Consider the following 17,837-nt stretch of genomic DNA (forward strand, 5'->3'; position numbering starts at 1 on the left):
GTGAAGGATCCCACGTGATTGAACCGCCTCCTCATGGAGGTTCACTCATCCCACTCTATGATTTATTTTTGCCAGCAAGTGAAGACTACTTTCTTTACACAGGTATTTGAGGAAGGAGCTTGAGTAGAAATTGAGAATTTTTAGGACAGCTGCTGGTTGTACTTTTGGCCTGATGGATTAGCTGCTTTGTGGTGGTGCTGCATTTTAGCCTGTTTTCCTTGTTTTCTCCGTTTGTTCTGAGCATGGAAAGGGCAGTTTTATAAATGTAATAAATAATATAGCAACACATTGTCAAGAAACACAAGGCTGCCCTTCCTCAAGTCACTTTCATCTTTCCCTCTTGCAGCATACCTTAAGATCACACCTACCACCCTCCCTTTTACTGTTCTTCACACTTGAACCACCAGCCCAGCCCCTCTCTCCTTTGGGGGAACTGTTTCCTCCCTGCTCCCATTCGATCCCCCATTTGTTCTTAGCTTTCCATTTTGCCCTAAGGTGAATAGAACCAGGGAGGCTCATAATGGAGCAGTCTCAGCATAGCCATAAACTGCTTGAATGGTGCTGCTTCTAATTATTTAACAGAGGCTTGCATCTTAACAAGGCATATTTATCTTTTCTACAGTACTGAATGCACAGTGCATACTTAAGCACTGTTTATGTTACAAAGGGGTGCTTGCATGTATAAATAGCAGATTCTACTTTTGAAATGCATGGTGTGCAGTTTCTCATTGTGCTTCTTTTAAGGAGAAGAAAAACCTACAAAAAGCATACATGAAAGCATAACTAATGTGTTACGTATATACCGGTATTTTGTGTACGTATATCTGTACGTAAATTCAAAATGCTTTGTAAGAACTGGCCCTGAAAGGTGCAGTCTCGGCCAGATAAGCGAGTATATTACCTGTCTGCTCAAAGCGAGTATGTCATCAGTTTGTCTTCTTCCCCCACCTTCTGTTCTGATAACACTGGCAAGTATCTGCTAGCTCAGTCTGTCGTATGTCTCTTTCCTTCCCCTCCCCACCCCGTTCCCGCTTTTATATTAGTCACTTCCTGTTTGAACAGTCTTGTTGAGTAATGGGAAAACAGGCAATTATTTGGGAGAGACCAGGATCTGAATCCCCTTACATGAACAGAGACTGTTGGTCAACCAACTCACAAAACAGTAGAAGTCCTTCATCCACCACAGGCCCATGGAAAGCTGGAGTGCTTCAACCACTTCTTTAAGTTCCTCCCCTTTTAATTTTAACCTGGGTTCTCTGAATCTTTCCCTCCCACGCACCCCTTAAAGAAAAGAAAAAAAAAAACTAGCTGGAAAACAGTGGGTTTCTACAAGCTTTTGAAAGAGAGCTATTGTGTCAGTCCTTGGCAAGAAGTGGAGAGGCAGCCACCTCTAGCTATGGTGAATGACCAGCCAGTGGCATTGACAGCATGGATCTTTGACGCTTCTGAAGAGGAACAGGAGGATCCAGGAGTCAAGCCTCTACTCCTGCCTGCCTCTCCGATGTTGTGCTGCTACTTGGCTAGAGAATACACCAGAAGAAAACATGGAGTATTGTCTTTATGTAGCAGCACACTTGAGGTGCCCTTGACCAAGAGGCTGGCTGTTGCTGTTTTAGGAATAGGCTGTGTTGGCTACATTCTCAGGGACAATTCAGGCCGTGTTCCTGAAACTGAAGATTTATGGCATGTTTTAATTCTCCCTGAAAATGATGCCTAGGGTCTAACTCCGACTATAATGTTTGGAGAGAAAACAATGGTGGTTCTCTAACCATTTCGTTTTGCTCTCCAGGCACAAGCAAGAAGCAGATGACATTGTTCGTGTAGCTAAAGAAGCAAATGATACGTCGACAGAAGCATATAAGCTGCTCTTGGAGACACTGGCAGGGGAGAATCAGACCATGAATGACATCGGTGACCTTAATAGGAAGTAAGTATGAAGTGAAGACACAAATTGAGATGCTTTATTTTTAAAATGTTTCCACTGTCCAACATGCTGCAGTGATCATAAGAAGCAGAATAGCTAAAATAGTTACTGTTTATGCAAAAACAGATGACAGGAATTTATATCCAGGAGCCTAAGGCATAAAACCTTTATCAGTATTAGGCTTAGGGAAGTTTTTATGTGCACATACGAAGCGTATATCTACAATTGTAAAGTGTGAATGAGACCAAAGTCTCTTTAAGGAAATATGGTTCATTCACATACATTCCCAGGATTTACTGCAGCTCCCCATTCAGTGTGCAGTTTGTGGCATTCCTGGATTTGCTGCTGCTATTTGGGTGGAATGGCCTCACTAGGTGCAGAACTAGCAACAAAGGTGCAGGTTAAAAGCTAAAGGATGTGGAGCTGGCAGAGCTGACGGGGAAGATTCGGAATCGCCGTGATGAACTGTTCCAAAAGGACTGGGGCAAATTTATACTTTATATGAAAGAAAATTGCAAACAGTTGAAAACGTTTGTAGGTTTAAGTTGAAATGTTTGGTAATGGGAAATTAAGAAGCTGATTTACTTATAAGAAGGTGATTGCTTTAAGAATGATATAAGGTAAAAAAGTGAAACATAGGAATGTGAAGAAATTGATAAAGTGATATGGAAGTCTGTTAAAGGGAGGGAAGAAGGTTGATGCTTTATTTAAGTAATGCTTTAAGTTATAAATTCTTTGATTTTTGATTCTGAAATGTAATAAAATATGGAAAACTTAATAAAAATTATATTAAAAAATAAATAAAAGCTAAAGGATTAAAACAAGGCGGCATTCAAGTCAAGTCAAGTACTTTATTACGGTCATAGACCAGCATAGACAAAACATATACATAAATAGCATAACAGTATGAATCCAGACGAATAATTATTAAATAAATAGTAGCTAGAACCAAACGTAGATTTAAACATATACATAGGATACTTAATTAAGGATAGATAATGGGTGGATAAAAATTTATAAGAAAGATTAAAAGATCAATTAACACAGCTATATGGGGTGGGCTTCAGAAGTGCGGATCTAATAATATGGGCCTTCAGTTTAGGATTGAATTGTAGCATAGATCATTCTTCGTCAAATATCTATCAATGTTTATATTCGCCCACTCATGAAACAAACTGATCTTAAAAACATCTGGAACGAACTGGAAGACTGCATTCTCCTTGTCTCAAATAAGTTTCCCTCTGCCTCCTTAATTATTGGTGGGGACTTTAATGCAAGGTTAGGCCATTCAGACGAACAGCTAATCAACGAAAGTGGAATGGGTCCCCTAAATGCTAATGATGAACATTGGCCCCTATTCAGGCGTCATTCTCTTGACCCAGTTACCAATTTCGCTGGTACATGTCTTTTTCTAATGGCACTTAGATTAAACCTTGTTATTTTAAACGGCCTCTCCTCGGGAGACTGTCCTGGCCAATTTACTTATTGGTCAGGCTTAAGGCATTCTGTTATTGACTATATCCTTGTCTCCCAAGAACTTTTTGATGAACATATTGAATTTACTGTAGATATAAGAACCGAAAGTGACCATCTCCCCCTAAATCTTAAAAGGACCGAATTTTGGGAACCCTCTAGATGTGGGCTCGCCCCACAGACACCTGATCCTAATGTTCTACAACAAATAGGCAGATCCAGAATTAAATGGTCCCCTTATGTTAATAACAATTTTAGCATTTGGACACAATCAATGGAAGGTCAACTCCTCTGGGCTGATCTGACCTCCAACGATACTGAAGAGACCTCCCCAATTGACCATTATAACACATTAATCCGAAAACTCCAACCGTTATTGTCAAGACTCAGGAGATCTAGCCACAATGAGTCCCCTACCAACAAAAAATGGTTTGACCGCGAATGCATCCAGGCAAAACTTACTTACAAGGCGGCATTAAAGAACTTAAAAGTTTGGCTGAATACAGCAGTTTTAACTTGGTGCTGGAAATGGCAAAGTTCAGTTATCAGATATGCTTCTTTTGAGGAAACTGACCTGTACTCCTAGGGAAGAGAAACTCAGATTTTAGTTCTCATAACTGGAGTCCTGGTTCAGATAACCTCTCCACACTCCGCCACCACCCCAAAGATCAATTTTAAAGCATGGGCCAGGGCCAGGCCACTTGGGGATACTTAAAATGACCTGTGCCTTTTAAATGGAAGCTGACTGGTTGTTTGTTCAGCTGTCCATCCATAGGTGCAGTGTATTCCCGGCCAGTTTCAATATTAATTCAGTGATTTGTGTGTATTTGCATTGAACTGTTTAATTGTTTATCTGAAAGCATCTCTGAAATTGTTTATCTGAAACCATTGGTATCTGAAGAAGCGTGCACGCACACGAAAGCTTATACCAATAACTAACGTAGTTGGTCTCTAAGGTGCTATTGGAAGGAATTTTTTTATTTTGTTTTGACTATGGCAGACCAACACGGCTACCTACCTGTTACTGAAAGCATCTCTGATTAACTTTATTAGAAAGGCTGCCCTATGCTGCCAAAGCATTGATCCATCAAGTTCAGTGTGATTTGTTCTGACTGGCACCAGCTCTTTTTAGTCTTTTTAGACTGCTCCAGGCACCAGTCTTTCCCAGCTCTGTTCCCTAAGATCTAAGTTAAAAGATGTCAGAGATTAAATGAGGGACTCATTGCGTGCAAAAGTTTGTTCAGCTACTGAGCTGCAGGCCCTTTTCATCTGCTGCAGCCATACCCACCTACCCACTCCTTGAGCACAGGACCTGTTGCATCCAAAGCAGAAACAGGCCAAAGAGGAACAATAGTAAGGTTATCTTTGCTTCCTAGGTATAACCAGGCAAAAGACATTTCCCGAGATCTAGAAAAGCAGGCCAACAAAGTCCATGCAGATGCTGAGGAGGCTGGGAATAAGGCCCTGCAGATCTATGCCAACCTCACCAGTCTGCCATCTATAGACTCTGAGGAGCTAGAGGTATGTTTTTTATTGTCATCTTACTATTTTTGAAATATATACAACAACCAAACATAGTCAACACTGCCAATATCATGGCTGATTCCCTAAGGGGGATAGATTTCAATGGTGCAATAGGACATGTATATTCATTTTTAAAGTTCTTCAGTCCAGAAAGTGTTTCCACAAGTTATAATGCATTCAAGGTGGGTGACATGCTTGATTATCCCATTGCATATAAGAAATGAACAGGTGCCAGGTGGCATAGGACATCGGATCCAGTTTGCCTCTGGCCACCCCTATTTGGCAAGTCAACTTTTCTACAAGTGCAACTATTCTTGTGTCTTCTTGGAGTCTTGATAAGCTAGTTGTGCTGTGGCAGCATGTGGCTATCTCCAAACATGCTGCCATAATCAGTAAAATTAGCATCACTTTATAGCTTGTGTTGATTAAGAGTAATCTAAAACACCTAATAAAAGGAGACAGGTTGCATCTCTTTCCGAGCTAGAGATATGCTGATTTGGGCTTTGTGTAGAGTTTGTTGGAAGAGCTTTAAAGCACCAATAAAACTGAAACTTGTTTAGCTTTTGTAGGTGACACCAGAGATAAATGGTTCAAGCTGTTGATGTCAGCTAAGAGATTATTTGTTTAATGCTTTTTGAAATACTTATATTTGTGTTGAGGCACTTCTGGGTACTTCAGGATGTGCTGCAGATAGCACTGCGGTATCTGATCCTGGTTTGAGGTCTTTTAAAGGGTGGTTTTGATCCAGCTCATCAGATACCATGTTTGTAAATTCAGACCCTTGGAAATGTGCCATAAAATGTATAATACACAGTCGCTGCATTCACAAAAGCCATTTCTCTTCCTGTTTTCTCCATGTGCAGAATGAGGCGAATAAGATCAAGAAGGAAGCCAGAGAACTTGATCAACTCATTAACAGGAAGCTGAAGGATTATGAGGACCTAAGAGAAGACATGAAAGGGAAAGAGCTGGAAGTACAGAACCTTTTGGAGAAGGGCAAGACTGAACAGCAGGTCAGTTCTACTTGTATGTAAGCTCTTGCCCTGACAAAAGCCACAAATGCAGGTTAAAACAGGGGTGGCTTAACTGCTCTCAACCTTTGAAAACTTGTGTTAACCAATTCATGGAGAGGTATGGTGGACACATGCTTAGGGCTTTTTTTGATCATGTGTTCTGTAGAGTGGCTGCACCATGCGCAGGACAGAGCTAGGTGCAAAGTGTTCATGGAGAGACAGCATGGGCCCCAGAGCCTGGGGGAAATGGCCTGGAGGCGAGGAAAGGACGGGGGGAGAGAGAGTAGGCAGTAAGGGAGAAACGATTTGTTGTAAAAGGCAAGTGAAGGTTTTAGTGTCCAAGCAAAAGAGACCATAGTGGTGTGAATACACACCTGTCAGTAAAGCAGAATCAGCAGTCAAAAACAGAGTTGGGGAGGATGAAGGACCTTTCCCATTCTTTAGCATCTTTGTCCTTAAAATATATGAACTGTTTTAAAAGGTTTAGATTTTGTTCTTGTGCAAATGTACTTTCCAACCTATACTGTTTAACTTCCTTGTAAGCTGCTTTAGTCACATGATAATCAGAGACTCTTAGGGTCAGTGTGGTTTAGAGGCCACTTCCTCTGTTGTGCCTGATTACTCCTCCTTGAAATCCACTGAAGAAAGAAGCATTGTCAGTGGCTCTCTCCTCTCTGCTATGGAACTCACTCCCACTGAAGACTCACGAAATCCAGGCCTGAGTGTATTTCAGAAGCATTGCAAAGCCATAAGCACTGAGCTGCCTTGTGGGGCTAGAATTAAGGTGGGGAAAGCTTAGGAAAATTTCACTACTTTGCTAGGGACTTGACTCCTGCCCCTTTGGGGAAACATTGAAGCCGATCAGAGTGGGAGGGGTACAAATAGAAGAACAACAACAACTCTCAGACTGTGGCAGGAATCCACCCAGCACTCATGGGAAAATGTGGTGTGATCTCTTAGAGTAATCAAGTGAATCTTTTAACACATGGCAAGATAAAAGTCTGTAATTTTATTAAGACAAGTTACTTGTTGTTTAATGTTGTGACAATTGTTTTCTCAGAATTTGTCTTCTTTACCATGAAGATAAATAAAAGCAGTATTTTTTTAAAAAAAATAATAATAATAAATTGAAATTCAGTAGAAACAGTCTGTGCATGATAGACGCTATATGAAGGCATTGTAGAGAGAGGCAGAGAGCGTGTGGGTGACCTGCTGTCTTGTGTGTTCTTGCACAGACTGCTGATCAGCTCCTGGCTAGAGCAGATGCTGCCAAGGCTCTGGCTGAGGAAGCCGCCAAGAAGGGGAGCAACACCCTCCAGGAGGCCAATGACATTCTCAGCAACTTGAAAGGTAGGCGGCAGCATGACTTCCTGATGAGTCATTTTGCAGAATGGCAGGCTGACCTCCCTGAGGGACTCAGCCCTCTCTTGGGGGGGGGAGTGGGCCAGAATCAGAATATTGTTCCACAGGACGCGTTTCCCTATTACTACTGACTGTACTGCTGTAATCATGTCAGTATTATCCCAGTGAAAAGTGTATGTTCAGGACTGAGCGTACGCCCTGATTTTGTGGAAGTGCAGAAGTTAGCTTCCTGGGAGAGCCATATGTCAATGGTGTGAGCATATGCGTGGAAACCTGGAGGGCAGGCTTCGTAACTGGGCACAGATTTGAACTTTGGTCTCAGTCAAAAACTCCAGCCACTAGCAGGATTCCCAAGGTGCAATACATTTCAGCCCTTGCACATGTTTCCTTCTGACAAATTTACTGTAGCCGTTTACATGACAAGACAGAAAAGGATAAGATAATCACTTGTGAGGATCTTTTGTAAGCCCCTCTGAAAGCTTCTCAGGGTCAACAGCTTATTATAAATGGGGGGGGGGGGGAGAGACCAGTTTCTTCTCACCCACTTGCATTCCAGTGGGTTTCGAAGACCTTTGATACAAAACAGTGTTTCAAGGCGGGTCTGTCTGTCAGTGGCTGTTAGCGACAGTTGCTATATGGACCTTCCCTCTTTGGAAGCAATATGCCTCTGAATATCAGGTCCTAGGGACAAGCGGGGGGGGGGGGGAGTGTTGCTTTCATGGCTTGCCTATGGACTTCCCAGAGGCATTTGATTGACCACGGTTAGAAATAGAAGGCTGAGTTAGATGGATTTTGTTTGATCCAGTGGGGCTTCCTTACATTCCCCCCCCCCCAGACTTCGACAAGAGAGTGAATGATAACAAGACTGCGGCTCAGGAGGCTCTAAGGAGAATTCCTGCCATTACCCAGACCATCTTGGAGGCCAACAATAAGACACGGCAAGCGGAATTGGCACTAGGCAACGCTGCTGCGGATGCCAGAGAAGCAAAGAACAAAGCTGCTGATTCTGAGAGAATTGCTAATTCTGTGCAGAAGGTGAGTCTTGCGCATCAGTGGTAGAGGACATCCTTTGTCTTGTGCATCAGTGGTAGAGGCTCCATGTTCGATCTCTAGTGAATACTGGGCTAGCTGGACCATTGATCTGAAGCAACATATTGAGGAGCTTCATTTGTTCAAAAGTATTTTTGGTGGTACAGTTTTTCCTGAATTATCTGTCTTCAGACCACAGATGTGAATAACATGTCTGAACAGTTCATGAAATGAACTCTCAGGACACAGAATACTAGCATGTCAGGACAAAAGTTCCCAACTTGCTGGTTTTCATGTGTGTGGAATTTACTTTCTCCATTTTCCAAACACATCGTGCCTCCTGTCCACAGCCTGAAGTGGCAACAGCACTTCATTCACAGTCATTCACATAATTATTCTGCATAAATAGATCAGCTCTTGGCAATATGTAATAGACAAGAAGCTGTCTTCAATGAGACCAACGGCTGTTTTAGCAGTAGTGGAAGTCAAAAGCTGACATTTCTCTACTGGCAAGCAGTTGGTAAAGAAGCCTGCTCAGTTGCCTTGCTCTTAATGCTGCCCAGAGCAGAGAGAGCTTTCCTATAACATTAAAGGGCCAAATACCATGGCAGGGTGTTCTTTCGTACCCTGTTGAGACACACAGCTCAGTGGCAGAGCACACGATTGGCATGTGGAAAACCCCTGGTATTAATCCGTTGTGGCTCCAGGTAAAGATGGTTATGAAGGCTGGGAATGATCCCTGCATGAGTCACTAGAAAGGTACACCCTGGCACATTGGGACAAGTACTAGGCTGTGTGGACCCACCGATCAGTCTAACTGTATGGGACAACCTCATATAGACACATATAATCAATATTAGTACTTCAAATGAAGTTTTAAGATGAGGCTTTAAGAGCAGTGGAGGAATTAACTGGAGGGGAAACACGTACGAGTCTGCATTGACTTCATTAGGCACAGCCCAGTGCTGGTGTTGATTGGGACTCCGGAGCAAACTGCATGTATGTTTGGACCAAATGTGCAGGCTCTTCATCCTTTCATATATACTTGCTTTGTTCAGGTATTTTTATTTATTTTTTATATGGTTTTGGTCTCTGCCCATTCTAGAATGCTGCTTCAACAAAAGCTGATGCTGACAAGACCTTCTCCACTGTTGCTGAGCTGGACAAAGAAGTGGGCGACATGTTGCAGCAGCTGGATGCAGCAGAGAAAGAGCTGAAGGCCAAACAGGAAAGCGCTGATCAAGATATGATGATGGCAGGAATGGTGAGTTACTTTGTCTGCTTCAAAAAAAAAACAACCTTTGATTTTCTCTGGGCCCCAGGGTCCAATTTAACATCGCTGGGGACATTGCAGAATCAGTTTCTCCGTCGCCTCCTGAAACTCCCCATGTGTGTGAGCAATGCAGCCATACATCTGGAGTTAAGGATTGCATCATTGGAGACGGTCATCTGGAAGCGAGTCTTTGGCTATTGGCTGTCCAGCTGGCATAGGCTTCCCGACCATTACCTCTTTCAGTGCCTCTGGCGGGATGACTTTGTTAACCCGTGGGTAGGAAAAATCCATGCCAAACTTTTGAGCATCGGAATTTCCCCAGCGGACTCCTTAAAGATGAACCTACGCTCAGCCAAAAGCCTTATCGAGCAAAGATTAGCAGACATTGAAAATCAACACAACCTCTCCAGGGGTGGGGGTGTCTGCTCTCCCAGGTATCATGGAATAACCCCACCACTTGGCCTTCCATCATACATGTCATCTCTTTCATCTGCACCACACCGACTTGCATTTATTCGTGCAAGGTTCAATGTTTTTCCATCGAACCTGCTGAGCCACAGATTTTCCAAGGGTTTGGTGTCTCCGCTATGCGAGTGTGACGAGAAAACAGTTGAATCTCTTCCTCATATAATGTTCAACTGTCCCTTACATAGCATAGCTAGGACTAAATTCCTGGGTCCTGCTTTACTGCGCTTGGTTGGCAGACCTGTTGAGTCACATGCCGCACTGCTCTTGCAGGATACAGATCCTTCTGTAACTCTGCAGGTGGCGAGATTCCTGAATGCGGTTATCTCACACACAAAAACCACCCAAAAATTACAACAACAACAACAAAAACTAATCGGACAGTCATGATGAGAGTGCATGACGGATCTCGTCTCCAGTTCTCCTTTTTCTGTGAAACGTCCCTTGGATCTTTCCGGGCCCCAAGCCGTTACTGTCACTGTTCAATGACCACCCTTGCATCGTGGTGTTCCCCTTCTGTTGTTAGATGTACCGGTTTTTATGCTTCTGTGTTTTTATGTTTGTACATATTTTATGGGCTAATAGCCGTAAATAAATAAATTGAACCTTTGATTTTGGGGGGTTAGATTGGCATATTGTTAATCTGCAATATCAGCACATACAGTGGAACCTCAGGTTAAGTACTTAATTGGTTCCGGTAGTCCGTTCTTAACCTGAACTGTTCTTAATCTGAAGCACACTTTCCCATTGAAAGTAATGGAAAAGTGGATTGATCCGTTCCAGACAATGAAAAATGCCCCCTTAAAACAGCAATTTAACACAAATTTTACTCTCTAATGAGACCATTGATCCCTAAAATGAAGGCAATAATCAATGTACTGTACTATAAAATAAATAAGACAGTATTGTAGATTGAAAAAAAATAACATTTTTTCCCTTACCTGCACTGATGATCGTCATTGTTTGAATGGGGAGCTTTTATCCATTTCTGCAGTCACACAATCAACCAGTAGCTGAACTGGGCTCCACATGACCCCCAAAACAATGGCAGAAGGCAGAGTCCCCCAGAAGTCCCCCAAATGAAGGAGCAAAGCAAAGACAAAGGCACAGGGCAGACTCACATAAACAACTCCAAAAATCCCTTGCAGAATCCCAAAATTTTCCACTCCCCCCAGAGGGTAGGTGGGCTTACCTGGCTAGGTGCCACCCATCTTGCTACAGCTGGGGGGTGGGGCAAGGGTTGGTCAAGGGCTTTTCGGCCCAGGCTCACCTTTGTTTTCTTAATAGCTTCACTGCTCTTGGTCTTCGTTAGGGAAGTGTTCCTTACCTAACTTTGGGGCTGGGATGCAACCTGCTGGGCATCCTGCGGATGTCGGGGCCTGGCTCCTGGCGTTCGCAGAGGTCTCAGAGAGCTCCTGCTGCTGGAGCCCAGTCGCGGAGCCTCCGTAGGTCCTGCGGATGTCCAGGCTTGGCTCTGGGCAGTGGTGAGGCCTCCGAGAGCTCGGAACACTCACTTCCGGGTTAAAAACGTTTGTAACCCAAAAAAACGTAACTCGGGGTGTTTGTTACCAGAGGCACCACTGTGTGTTGGTTTTTTAAAAGAGACTTTACAAAACCCATGCATGGGTGCCTGCCCTTCAAAGAAGTCTCATGCCATTTGGAAAATCATTTCCCTCTTTTCTCTTTCCCATCCTCTCACCTTTGTCTTCCTGGGCGACTCCCTTGTCTTCCAGCAAAAATGACATTGCATGATGCTGCAGTGTTCGAGACAGAGTTGACACATGCATGCTCATTAGTCAGTGACTTAGGTGTGTAGAGTTACTCACTGCAAATTAAACACCACAGGTAGTGTCTTATTAGCTGGTTCATTTGGTCAGCCACAAGTAGTTGATGTGGAATTACATATGTGAAGAATTCAGTTGTAATATCCATTTGAATTTATTTTTAATCCCCCCCCCCCAGGCTTCAGAGGCAGCTCAGGAAGCAGAAGCCAATGCAAGGAAAGCGAAGACCTCCGTGAGCAGCTTGCTGAGCATGATCAATGACCTCCTTGAGAAGCTGGGTGTGTATCTTCAGCTGGTAAACTGCTAGAGAGATTGACCTTCTCACCCTGAATAGGGTGGCATTTGGGGTATTGCCTTGGGACGCGAATGTGACCCCTTTCCTGTTTGTTTGTTCTTTCAAGCCATTGCTGCTATACCTGGCTAACATACGTTTGTGTAGCTGGGCACCTAGTCTAATAATTTTTGTGGACTTACTCAAAGGACTTCAATAAAATGCTTATCAACAATAGTGTACAGTGACTTGAGTTGACAAAGCTAAAATTATGATAAACAAGTGGGGCTTAATCTAAAACTGCACACACATTTATTTTACATATTAAGATATGTATCTGTCTGGCATCTGTCAGAAAGTCCATTCTCTGTATTCAATACAATCTGGCTTTCTAAAACAAAACCTAGATGGACAAATCTATGAATGTGCAATGATTGACTCCCACTCCCAGCACTGTCTATTGACTGCACCACATGGTTGTTTTACTCTTAGTGGCATGTTGTTGTGAGGGCAAAACCTGCCGGCTAACCCTGACAATGGGTGTCCAGGCCTCCACTGTCAGGGATTCCATACAGGGTAGTGATGTTTTTGTGTTCAAATCACAGAAAGTTGTACAGCACCCCCTTGGGAGCCCTTGCAGTATGCAAGACTTCACTTTGCAAATCGACATGCTTGCCAGGTAAACAGGTTCACTGATAGCTAGATTACCGTAGTGGGTGCATATAGCGCTAGGGTGGTTCTGTCCCCGTTTGCTCCACTTGCCAACCCGTCCACAAGACACTTTATTTGCTGAATTGGCTGCCCAGTCAAGGACTATCCTAGCTTCTCCCTTCTTTTTGCAGCCACATTTTGCATCTGTTTTCACAACAATAATTTCTTGTACAGTTTCCTGCTTCATAAGTCCATAGACTTGGCCTGTAAAAAAGAACGGGTGGGCTGAATGATTAATGCAGGGAATGAGCAATCAGTCGTTTATGCAGATGACACCCAGCTCTACCTCTCCTTTAAATCAGAACCAGTGAAGGCGGCGAAGGTCCTGTGTGAGTGCCTGGAGGCGGTTGGAGGTTGGATGGCGGCTAACAGATTGAGGTTGAATCCTGACAAGACAGAAGTACTGTTTTTGGGGGACAGGAGGCGGGCAGGTGTGGAGGATTCCCTGGTCCTGAATGGGGTAACTGTGCCCCTGAAGGACCAGGTGCGCAGCCTGGGAGTCATTTTGGACTCACAGCTGTCCATGGAGGCGCAGATTAACTCTGTGTCCAGGGCAGCTGTCTACCAGCTCCACCTGGTACGCAGGCTTAGACCCTACCTCCCCGCAGACTGTCTCGCCAGAGTGGTGCATGCTCTAGTTATCTCCCGCTTGGACTACTGCAATGCACTCTATGTGGGGCTACCTTTGAAGGTGATCCGGAAACTGCAATTAATCCAGAATGCGGCAGCTAGACTGGTAACTGGGAGTGGCCGCCGGGACCACATAACACCGGTTCTGAGAGATCTGCATTGGCTCCCAGTACGTTTCCGAGCACAATTCAAAGTGTTGGTGCTGACCTTTAAAGCCCTAAACGGCCTCGGTCCTGTATACCTGAAGGAGCGTCTCCACCCCCATCGTTCAGCCCGGACACTGAGATCCAGCGCCGAGGGCCTTCTGGCGGTTCCCTCATTGCGAGAAGTGAGGTTACAGGGAACCAGACAGAGGGCCTTCTCGGTAGTGGCGCCCGCCCTGTGGAACGCCCTCCCTTCAGATGTGAAGGAAATAAGCAGCTATCCTATCTTTAAAAGGCATCTCAAGGCAGCCCTGTTTGGGGAAGTTTTTAATATTTAATGCTGTATTGTTTTTAACACTCGATTGGGAGCCGCCCAGAGTGGCTGGGGAAACTCAGCCAGATGGGCGGGGTATAAATAATAAATTATTATTATTATTATTATTATTATTAATCTTGGCATTGTAAAAAGGAGGAAAAAAATAGTTAAGGATGGATGTGTACAGAGAACTTTTTCTCAAACAGCGGAAATAAAGTTCAAATAACATTTAAATTTCACAATGTAAAATATTTGTACATAATGTGAGTTTCTGGGTGTGCAGTTTAAGAGACATTGAACTCAGTGCTCCGGTGTTACACATTTCTGAATTTTGATACACAACTTATCTCTCAAATTTAAACAATTTGAATGCAATAGTTAGAGGAATTTTAGAGATGATTTGGCAAGCTAGAAAGATCAGGTTTTTGAATTATTTTGCTTTTTTAATCTCTTTCTCTTTTGCATTTGACCAGTGGAAATTATTTCTGTATCAGAATGAAGTGGGCCTTAATTTTCAAAAAATTCTAATTTTGTATGTTGCTCCCATTACAGGGCGTGTGGAACCTGTGGACTTGAGCAAACTGAATGAGATTGAGGATACTTTGAACACTGCCAAAAACCAGATGAGGGACAACGATTTGGACCGGAAAGTCTCCGATCTGGAGAAGGCTGCTGAAAAGCAAGCCAGTGCCATCAATGAATATGACAGGGACATTAACACCATTAGGAAAGACATTAGCAATTTAGAGGACATCAAGAAGACCTTACCAACTGGCTGTTTCAACACCCCGTCCATTGAAAAACCCTAAGGATGTGCTAAAGGCAGGGGGGCGTTCCCTCAATGACTGGTGGAGCAGTTCTTTTGGCTGTGGAGTGCCTTAATTCCTAGGTTACCTTCTTCAGGACCCCCACCTCATCTCCCACACAGCTATCAGTTCTTTCTTTCCCAATTCAAGGGAGAAAATTGCAAGTTTCTGAATGAACGCAAATTAAATATCCAGTCTTTGGGCATCAGAAGGGTTTAAAGATATGAAATGTATACACTTCCTTGCTCAAAACACTCCATTTTCTCCTCTTCTCCCAGAAAAGACTCCCCTTTGATTTGCATAATGATGTGAAATATTATGGACTGTTGTGCTGAATTACAGAAAGGGCTATGAGAACTGATACATAGTGGGGGCAGTCATAGGCTTCTCCTTTTTTCATCCCCCATCTCTCTCTCCCGTACCCCATCTCACAATTTCTCTGTTCTTTTTGTTTCTATGAAGGAAAAGGTTTGGCTACCAAAGTATTAAATTGTAATGGCCAGTATAGCTACAGTTTGTAAGAAACGCTGATGGCCTTCAGAATCAGAAAAGAAGAAGAAAAAGTCAACTTAATTCATATATTAGTGGCCAATTAAACTACCACTTTGGTAGCCAGCTGCCAATTTTAAAGAAACTTTCTAGAGTGCAATATGTATATGTATATCTTGATTCTGAGAAACAGTTTCTCAGAAATGCTTTGGGGGAGTCATGAGGAAGGAGGGGTGTGTTAGGTCTCCATGGTGCTATACCTTGGCCTGCCTTCGACTTCTGAGAACACAGGCAGAAATTTTACTTCTTCAAGATGGAAGAATCTACTTGTGATCAGAATTGTTCCTGTCACCAGCCAGTCACTAGTAATATTCAAGAGGTATCTTCTAGGGACAGATAATTTAATATCAACAGATTCTGTCTTTCTCTCTTGGGGGCGGAGGAAGCCCCTGAATCAGACTCTTTCTTTTCTTCCCTTTTTTGAAAGAAACATCCACTATCCAGAGAGTACTTTTTTTTTGCTAGACTCGCCTGTGAAATTTGAAGTCAACATAATCCTCTCTGGTAGAAAATAAACTCGAATGTTTGCAGAGTTCTCTTTCTGCAGGTTGAATCATATCATTTTGCCATGGTAGGTTTACCTCTTGTGTAAAAGAGAAGTAATCACAAAATATAGCTGACCCATCTTTCTAGGAAAAATAATTGGTCAGGCCTAATTCTAGGGGTAAATAACTCCCAAGAGTTCACAGTATTTACTAACTGAGCTGGTGGTTGCTTGGTATGAATTTCTGCCCTGCTCAGAATGCCCCCTCTCCCACTTTGATTATGCTTCCTTGTGGGGAGAAGATACCTCCTTCCACGTTGTCTCTCCCTTTTAATCCTGAACTGGAGGAAATTATCTGCCTCTGCAGTTTCCTCAAGAGAGAGGTCTGATGCTTCCACCCCCTGCCTTTGAGATCTGCATATACCCACCCTGAAACACTATGCAACTTTGTACGTTTGCGTAGAGGGGAAGAAATTTATTATCTGACACACACACTGGTGCTATTAATTATTTCAAATTTATATTTTTGTGTGAATGTGGGATTTTGTGTCTTTTTTTATCATGATTATAGTGTGAGGAAAAGTCTGTTTCTCTCTCTCCAGCCTTCCCCCCTGTAAATATGCGTGGCCTTGCTTCCCGAGTGGCCCTCTTCTCTCACTGCTTCCTCTTCACGCCCCTCTGCCCTCATCCTCTCCTCCAGGTTATGATTCCTCTGGCAGTCAGGGGCAGGTATTTTCTCTGCCCAGCCTCACCTCTGCACTCGTTCTGGTAGTTAATAGTGTTCCATATCTGCCTTGCCAGCTGAGAGGCAAGTTGCCCTCCTCCTCTTCTAAAGCCACGTGACACCTAAAGGAGTCAGAGGGGTGTAGCTCACGATGCCTTGGGCCATTTTGGGTGATGCTTTGCCCTGGGAGACTCTCTCTGGGCTGAAATGGGGAGCAGGCCTCCAACTTGTGCGCCTCCTCTGCCCCACACCTCCTTCCTCCACCGTGAGCAGAAATGGGAGAACCGGAAAATCACCCATTTGGGCAGATCCAGAGTTCTCTCAGCGGACAGGAAGGAGACCCACAGGCCTGAGGCCTCCTCCCCAGGTCTCCTGCTTGGGGGCGAAGGCATCACCCAAACTGGCCCTTTGTTTGTGGTCTTGATATTATGAATGGTTATAGGCTTCCTGCTGGCTTTGAAGAGGAAATGCGACTTGGGCCTACTTCTTACTCAGGTGGTTTAACCTAGGTCTGAGCTGGTACCATTTCTCCATGCAGTTTGGTTTTTGTTTTTCAAGAGAAAAACCTTTCTCTCAGACATGGCTAGTTGTCTACATGTAGGGAAATTAAGGAACATTCAGTCATGGGAGCCATTTACTGAAGGGGGGCCAGCCGGCCACATACTTTCCACCGCAGTAAGCGCTAGACCATTACTGTAGATTAAGTAGCAGGTCTCTGTGAATACAGGCAGGCAGGCAAAACCCCCTTGGCCTTGGTTTTTACAGGGCCAGAGAGAGAAGTTCCAGCCAGATCTTAACTTTATCCAAGCAACTTCTTCAACAGTTTACATAAAGCCGACTTGCATGCATACAGGCAAACAGAACCAAAAGCCATGAACTGGAAATGGCTTTTTGCTGTGTCATGTCGCACTTGACTAGAAGGGGATGATTACAGTTCGTAGTGTGTTTCTAGTTCTTGCCTTGCCTTTCTAGTATTTCCCCCCTTTTCTCTTAAACAGGTTTTAACAAATTTTTTTATTTTTAAATAAATAAATAAAAAGGCCTTTATAAGAATTTACGAATATTGCGTTAACAGCTATTATCACGTTTGTATAGGTCCAAGTTATTTCTTTGCATAACAAAACGATGCAACAGCTGTTCACGGGAGACGCCTGCTGAAGAGTTCCCTTCATTTTATTTTTTATTCTCAACTGTGAGCACCTCAAAAAGTGCCTTCACTCCAGTTTTAGACTTAAATCTGTGGTCTTGCTGTCTGGGGGCAGTGAACAAAAACAACAAAAATGCAACACTTGGCAGTTTTATGTATAAAACAGTATTTCTTATTTATAATAAAGACTGAATATTTGTAACCCCTCA

The 17,837-nt window shown here is 43.5% G+C and overlaps 1 protein-coding gene across 1 annotated transcript in view; it reads left to right on the top strand.

The window, feature by feature from the left end:
- Positions 1 to 17,837, top strand: part of LAMC1 (laminin subunit gamma 1) — a 115,848-nt gene extending 98,011 nt beyond the window's left edge. The window contains exons 21-28 of the mRNA XM_081915013.1: positions 1,790 to 1,927; positions 4,774 to 4,918; positions 5,785 to 5,934; positions 7,170 to 7,284; positions 8,132 to 8,331; positions 9,431 to 9,589; positions 12,026 to 12,125; positions 14,471 to 17,837. Coding sequence (XP_081771139.1) covers positions 1,790 to 1,927; positions 4,774 to 4,918; positions 5,785 to 5,934; positions 7,170 to 7,284; positions 8,132 to 8,331; positions 9,431 to 9,589; positions 12,026 to 12,125; positions 14,471 to 14,727 — 1,264 coding nt within the window. The 3' untranslated portion in view covers positions 14,728 to 17,837. The remainder of the gene's footprint in view (positions 1 to 1,789; positions 1,928 to 4,773; positions 4,919 to 5,784; positions 5,935 to 7,169; positions 7,285 to 8,131; positions 8,332 to 9,430; positions 9,590 to 12,025; positions 12,126 to 14,470) is intronic.

The sequence above is a fragment of the Podarcis melisellensis genome, assembly GCF_964234715.1.
Source record: "Podarcis melisellensis genome assembly, chromosome: 6".
Lineage (NCBI taxonomy): Eukaryota > Metazoa > Chordata > Lepidosauria > Squamata > Lacertidae > Podarcis > Podarcis melisellensis.